Here is a 7,281-nt window from a genome sequence, read left to right on the forward strand (position 1 = left end):
CCGGCCCGAGGGAGGCAGGGAGGGGACCCCTCCACGCAGACCGGCAGTGTGGCCGGGAAGTCGTCCGAACAGCAGGCCCAGCCTTACCCTGCCACCACATGCTTTAACTGTGACCCTCCACACCCTCGAGTCCCTGGGCTGGAATGTAAAGCCGCATTCGTTTCATACATGCCCTCTTGTTTCCATCAGCTCTTCCTGGGTATAACACGAGCCTGCAGTACTCGCCTGGACGCAGTGGCCCGTGTGCGACCACAGACCCCACATGAACACTCGTTTTGTTCAGGCCTGTCCTGTCCTTGTGTGTGTTTTTTAGAGAGGGATTTTTGCTGTAGGGCGTGTGCACTCACTGGAGGGACACAGAGAGAGACAGAGACAGAAAGCAAGAAATCGCCCCCCAGGGATGATGGCCACACCGCAATCCCTTCTCCATTCTCCTCTCTGGATCTTGGGCACACACGCATGCGTGCCTGGTGTGAGTTTAAGCCACCGTCTCCAGAACTCGAACTGCGGTCAACAACATGGGAGTCCAGCAACATAGCCATTATGTCGTCTGCTGGTCCCCTGTCCTCACATAAGAGAGAAATAAACAAGGTGACAGGAGAACCTGCTTCGGCGTCAGATTTACTCGTCCATACAGTAGAATCTCAGGTCGGACGACCCGTGAAGACAGGAGGCGTGTTGGCACGTGCATGTCCATCAGCGTCCCGGTGGGAGTGGCTGAGAGGAGGCTCTGGGCCGCGCTTTTTAATCTTACAGAACATGGAGAGCTTTGATTCCAAAATGGAATCACTCAGACTTTAACATTCTCCTTTTATTTTATTTTCTCTTTAGTCCTTGAAGAAAAAAACTGCTCAGACCCTGGGGGCCTAGGCCACGGGTACAGGAAGGTGACAGGGGGCCCCGGGCTCGTGGATGGGCGCCTGGCCAAGGTGGGCACCGTCGTGTCCTTCTTCTGCAACGGCTCGTACGTCCTCAGCGGGAGCCTGGAGAGGACATGCCAGCCAGACGGACGGTGGTCGGGGAAGCAGCCCGTCTGCATAAAAGGTAACAGCGACGTCCCGCAGGCCTTCCAGGAGCACCCTGCCCCTGCGTGGTTCAAGCCCCCTCCCCTGCGTTCTCCCCAGACTGTACCTAAGTTCTTAGCTCAGAAAGCACCCCAAGAAACTTGCTTCCCTCTGGACCTCAGGAGCAGCTGCTTGCTCCAGCCGCACCGCCTGGGCTTGAGCAGGGCCGTGCGATATCAGAGTTGGGAGGGGCAGGGGCAGGGGCAGGGGCAGGGCTGCTCCTCGAGTTTGTTTCGTGGGCTAGAGACAGATGGAGAGAAAGCACCTCCGTGAGGTCTTGGTGCCATGAGCCCTGGTCTCAGCCAGCCCCAGAGGGGCGCACATGAGTGTGCACACGCAGGGGTCTCGGGGGTCCATGTCAGTGAGTGAGGGAGCGGGCCACGTTCGTGCTGGGCGCTGGCTGTCACCCAGTGTCCAACCCAGCACTTGGTTCCGGGAAGGCACGGTGACTGTGGGGTTGGAGGTGTCAGGTGTTTAACTATAAGGAGCTTCAATTCCTGGAGAGCAGGGCTGGGGACTCCGGGCCCTCGGGGACAGTCCGGGAGCAGGTGCAGGGGTCCGTTCAGGAAAGGGAGTGCTCGGTCTTGCTGGGTGATCTCACAGGTGGAAGGCTGGAGTGGGTTTGTGGATGTCAGAGTTGGGGGATCCTCCAGATGAACGGGTCCCACGGGCGGGCACAGGGAAGGAAGCGGGTAAATCGGGGGGAGGAGGCCTGCGCAGAGGGGCTAAGGACGGATGCGGGGATCAGAACGGTGGAACGGCGGCGTGAGCTGTGGTTACCTGCTGGCCCCCGGGCCACGGTTCTGACGGACTGACCGGGGACAGCTCCGGCCACCAGCCCTGTCCTGGGAGGCAGGCCGCTGTGCCCCAGCTGCTCCCTGGAAGACAGCGTGTCCTTGTTCTAGCTCGTCCCGATAGCTGCTGGGGCCTCCACTCTCCCCCCTGGGTGTTTGTCAACAACCTGAGCCCTGGGAAAGAGAGAAAGAGAACAGTTTGTGAAAGAAATAAATCACTTTAGACTTCAGCCAGGAGTGAGGCCTCAGAGCCCGGTTTGCACTTCATTAAGCATGGGAATGGTGTCACATAGGCCCTTGGGGAGTTCTCCCAGCCCTTCTCTGACACACTGCTGGGCCAGAGCTCCCCAAGCTGCTAATTAGGCAAATGTTGGCTGCTTGATTGGGGAAGGGCGGTGGGAGGGCTCCTTTCACTTGCGAAGAAAGAGAGCCTTTACCAAAGCGAAACTGGGCTTCCAGTGGCCCTGGAAGTGGCCGTCAGGGGTCTTAGTTGCAGAGAGGGACATGGAGGGGCCAGCTTCCCGCCTCGCCTGTGGGAGACACTGTGCCCAGTTTCAGTGGAAACCTTCCCATTCCCTCTGTGGGTTGTGGGTGTTGTTTGGCTGTAGGGCGCGTGCACATGCCAGAGATTGACAGAGACAGAGAGACAGAGACGGGAGGTAGGAAACCCCCCTGGGGTGGGCTACACCACAGCCCCTGCTCTTCTCGGGATTTGGGGCACGAAAATGCACACATGCCTGGAGTGGTTTTTCCGAGTGCCGAGTCCAGGTCTCAAACCTCCGTCTATCACGTAAGAGTCCACCTTAAACACCACGCCACGTGCTGGCCCCTGGGCTGTGGTGTAGAACCTTCCCTTTGACTGTTCCATCGGGTTAAGGTGCCGGTACTGTGCCCGTGAGCGGGGACTCTAAGCTGTTACTGCTGTGTCCCCAGTCCCTGAGGACGAGCACCCTGAGAGGTGTTTCCTGGAGGCCCGCAGAGGGGCGGTCCACCAGGGAGGCGTGACTTCCCTGCTGTCCAAGCCGGGCTCTCCTCAGTGAGCACAGGTCCTGCAGGCCCCAGGCAGGGTTCAGCACGAACCCTGACCAGGTGATGTGGACAGTGAGCGGGAGGACGGCATCTCCAGGGCCACCTCTTCTTCCTAGCCTGCCGAGAGCCGAAGACCTCAGACCTGGTGCGAAGGAAGGTTCTTCCGATGCAGGCTCAGTCCAGGTGAGGCCGAAACGCCAGGACCCTGCTTTCGTGGGAGTGTCGCTCCCTGCCCTCTTCCCACGTGTGCTTGGTTGGGACAGTCTGGGGAGTCCTAGGGACACCGGAGTGACCGCTGGTGGAGAGCAGGACTTGTTAGGTGGGGGGCTGATTACCAGGCGCCTTCGCCCAGGAGGTAGCGGCTGCCGGAAGATGGCATGTCCGTGGATGGTGGGAATGGAGGTGGACGGTGGGGACAGAGGTGGACGATGGGAAGACATACTCCCCGCTGACCGAGGGCCGTGCATGGTACCTGAGCCCGTCTGGAATCACAACCGCTATGCATGCCGGCAGTGTGCAGGGAGACGTGTCTGCCAATCTGTTCGTTTACTGCGTCCACATGTGACCGCCGGGTAGGTAAGGAGGCGTCTTGGTGGGAGCCAACCCCATGTGGCAGGCAGGCGGGTGCAGCAGATGGGGACAGACACAGCCCTCGGGGGCGCCATCCCCTGCTGGAAGGGTGTGTGGGTGCCACCCTTTTCTGCCACCATGTCCTTACTGTTCTCCTCCTCTGTCTTCACGGAGTCATTTTCTGTCACTCCATACACGACTCTGCCCTGGAAATGTCACACTCGTGCCTCCCGCCTCCCCACTCCCCTGCACAGGGCAGGCTGATACCACCCGTTCAGTTCTGCGGGCGTCACCTGCCCGAGACCGGCCCTCCCACCTTTTCAGAGTAGCGGCCCCACTCCACCCCGGCCCCAGCTGACCGCCTGGCCGTGCCGTGAACTTGGTCCTGGCTTGGCGTCTCCCTGCTGCCCTTCATGCACAGCGTGGTGTGTCTTTCCATTCTCTGCTCCACCACGTGGAGGTCCCCGCCATGCGGCACTTCTAGTCCTGGGCAGTGCCGATGGCAGAGCCGGAGCTTAGTGAGCCCAAGGGCTCCTGCAGTCCTGTCTCACCCTCCCCGCACCCCCATGGTGTCACCCTCTTGCCCTCCCCCACCCCCGTGGTGTCACCGTCTCGCCCTCCCCGCACCCCCGTGGTGTCACCGTCCGGCCCTCCCCGCACCCCTGTGGTGTCACCGTCTCGCCGGCGGGTGAAGAGCTGAGGCGCGTGCAGGCCCCCTCTGGCCTCAGCAAAGTGTGGCACGGGCAGTGCCTACTGCAGTCCTGGCATCAGAACAGCAGCAGTGAGACCCGGCGATCAGACGTGGCCCCAGTCAAGTGGCCCGGAGGCTCACTAGGTCAGGATGGCTATCGGTGTCCTCCTCTGGTGCCTGTGCATCCGTCTTTTCCTCTTCAGGCAGGTGTGTGCTTGGGGCCCTTTCTCCAGGCTTTGTGGCTTCCCTGGGCTTAGCGGGACCCGCCGTCCTTCCCAGGGGACGTCTCACAGAGCAGCCCCTGAGCGATTCGGGAGAGGAGCGTCAATGGGAGGTGGCGATGTGATATGGTGCTAGGTGTCACAAGGCTGGGAGAGCGAGCCCCGAAAGCTCCCTGAAAGTGGCTTCTGGCAGGGACTGTGCCGTGTCCAGCAGCTAGGTTCACCAGGGCCCCAGGGCAGGTGAAGCCCTTGGGCCCAAAGGAGGGCTTGTCTGCGAGCGCGGCAGCTCCCCGAGCACAGACCTGGCTGTGAACATGCGCTAAGCATTTGCCGGACTGAGTGAGCGGGCAGAAGATGCCCTGAGCACGCGCCGTGCAGACCGACACACGACACTCCCCACGATGGCAGTGGGGATGGTTGGGCCCCGGAGAAGACACCTGCAGAGCCCTCCTAGGCCAGCGTCCTGTCCTGTGAGCCCAAACAGCCCTCACCTCCGGCCTCCTTCCTCCACCCACTGAACAGGGCGACAGCATCGTCCCTGGACCCCGCTTCTCAGTGGCAGTGGCGGTGCCCCACTGGACAGTGAGCCCCCGTGGCCCCGTGTCTGCACATCCCGGTCACGGACTGTGCGGGGGCTGCAGCCCAGGCTCATTGTGCCCTGGGGAAGGGCTGTGTCCTCCGGGGAGCACCAGCAGGCCTGCTCATCGTTAGCCTGCAGCTCAGGACGGTCGCTTCCGAATACCGCCCGTGCTGATAACATTCAGAAAACAACGCTGGGAGCCCTCTGGATCACATGCGCTCCCTCGCTGTTTGATGCCGCGGTTACTTTCACGTGCGCACATGGACGCAGCACCTCTGGAAAGCCACCACGGTGTCAGCGCCCTCCGTGGGTAAAAGCCAGCTGCTGGAAGCACGCCAGCAATGGGAACAGGAGTGAGAGGAGTGTGGTGTGCCAGGGGACTGGTGGAGGAGAGGTGACGTGTGCGTGAGAGACGAGACAGAGACAGAGACAGAGCCTGAGCTGGCCGCCCCCTTCCGCGAGGGCTGGGTGGGGCGGCCGCAAAACCACAGTGACTGTCTCTCGCCCTGCTCCCCTCTGGGCCCTCGTGCCTCTGCCCAGGGAGACGCCACTGCGCCAGCTCTACCTGGCGGCCTTCGGCAAGCAGGACCCGCAGGGCGCCCCTGCCAAGAAGCCTGCGCTCCCCTTCGGAGACCTGCCCGCCGGGTACCAGCACCTGCACACGCAGCTGCAGTACGAGTGTGCCTCGCCCTTCTACCGCCGCCTGGGCAGCAGCCGGAGGACGTGTCTGCGGACCGGGAGGTGGAGCGGGCGGGCCCCGACCTGCATCCCTGGTGAGTCAGAGCACATGTCTGGGTGACTGCGTTGCGACACGCTAAGCCCTCGGGGAGGCCTCTGAGCTCAGACTCTGAGGCCCACCATCAGGGCTTCCTCCCTTTGGCTGAAACCTACTCGCCCTGAAAAACCGACTCCATACAGCTCGGAGCGGTGCTTTCCCGTGGCCGAGCCGTCCTTTCACTTGGAGCAGGGGGAGCAGGTGTGTCCTCGGTGCCAGGAACAGGGGAGGCTGAGGGTACAGGGACGAGCCGTGTCGAGGCTGCGCGTCAGGGGCCGGTTCTAGGCTGCGTGTCTAGCGTGTCAGGTGCCGTGTCTAGGCTGCGTGTCTAGCATGTCAGGGGCCGTGTCTAGGCTGCGTGTCTAGCGTGTCAGGGGCCGTGTCTAGGGTGCATGTCTCGGCTTTCATGGGGCTGGGGGGGAGCGTGTCAGGGGCCGTGTCTAGGCTGCATGTCTAGCATGTCAGGGGCTGTGTCGAGGCTGCCCACTCATGCCCGGTGCCAGGAGGGGATTCGCCGTGTGCTGCCGTCACTGCCACGTTGGCCGGCCTCACTGAGAAGGGGGTCTGTCAGGCTGCGCGGTGCTCACTCCTCTCTGGAAGGATTGCTGAGCGGCCGCCCCGGGACTGTGACCTCGGTCCCTTCCAAGTCACCGCTCCGGCTCCTCCGGACCCTCCGAGGTGGCTCTTGCTGCCCTGTCCCAGAGACAGGCGAGAAAGTCAGGTTCTCTCTCAAAGTCCGACCAAGAATAAACGCCCTGGTCTGAATCCAGGTTTGATGGCCATGGCAAAACCTCCGTTGTAACCCCAGGCCTTATGGCCAAACTTGTCATGTGTCTGATTAACGCTCAGAGGGAGGGGACCGGCGGGGGGTGGGAGCTGTCAAGTACCCTCAGTCACTGGCGCGCTTCCCTGGGGTCTGAGTCTTACCGAGCGTTGTTTCCTGCAGTTTGTGGGCAGGTGGAGAATAGCACTGCTCCGAAGACCCAAGGGCCACGCTGGCCGTGGCAGGCTGCCGTCTACCGGAGGGACAGCGGGGTGCGCGAGGGCGGGCCGCCCACGGGTGCGTGGGTCCTGGTCTGCAGTGGTGCCCTGGTGAACGACCGCACCGTGGTGGTGGCCGCCCACTGTGTCGCCGGCCTAGAGAAGGCCACCGCCGTCAGGGCCACAGACCTCCAGGTCGTCCTGGGGAAGTTTTACCGGAGCGATGACCGGGATGAGAAGACCGTCCAGAGCCTGCGGGTAAGTGAGGGCTCTGCTGGGCCCGGGTTGGCCCCTCTGCTCAGGAGGGCCGTCACCGCTGGCCCGGAGCCGGCACAAGGCGGGCACTCAGCCCACCGGGTCGCGTGGTACGGGCGCTCGAAGGGACTCGTCTCTGGGGAGCTTCCCCTTACCTGTTCCAGAAGTAGGCGGAGACAGGTGTCACTCCGCTCGGGGTCAGAGAAGCCGCCCCTGAGAGTCGGAGCCTGAGGGCAGAGCACAGCACCATCGGGAAGACCGATGCCTGCGCGGGCAGTGTGGCTGGCTCTGCTGAAACACGGCTTAGCCCGGGACCGTGCC

At 62.5% G+C, this 7,281-nt stretch overlaps 1 protein-coding gene across 2 annotated transcripts in view; it reads left to right on the forward strand.

Annotated features, from left to right (window-relative positions):
* PAMR1 (peptidase domain containing associated with muscle regeneration 1) overlaps positions 1 to 7,281 on the forward strand; it is a 71,846-nt gene that overhangs the window by 62,289 nt on the left and 2,276 nt on the right. For both annotated transcript variants that reach the window (XM_014593089.2, XM_006162088.3), the window contains exons 7-10: positions 832 to 1,044; positions 3,004 to 3,070; positions 5,490 to 5,722; positions 6,671 to 6,963. In XM_014593089.2, coding sequence (XP_014448575.1) covers positions 832 to 1,044; positions 3,004 to 3,070; positions 5,490 to 5,722; positions 6,671 to 6,963 — 806 coding nt within the window. The remainder of the gene's footprint in view (positions 1 to 831; positions 1,045 to 3,003; positions 3,071 to 5,489; positions 5,723 to 6,670; positions 6,964 to 7,281) is intronic.

This window comes from Tupaia chinensis, unplaced genomic scaffold, assembly GCF_000334495.1.
Source record: "Tupaia chinensis unplaced genomic scaffold, TupChi_1.0 Scaffold139733_1, whole genome shotgun sequence".
Lineage (NCBI taxonomy): Eukaryota > Metazoa > Chordata > Mammalia > Scandentia > Tupaiidae > Tupaia > Tupaia belangeri.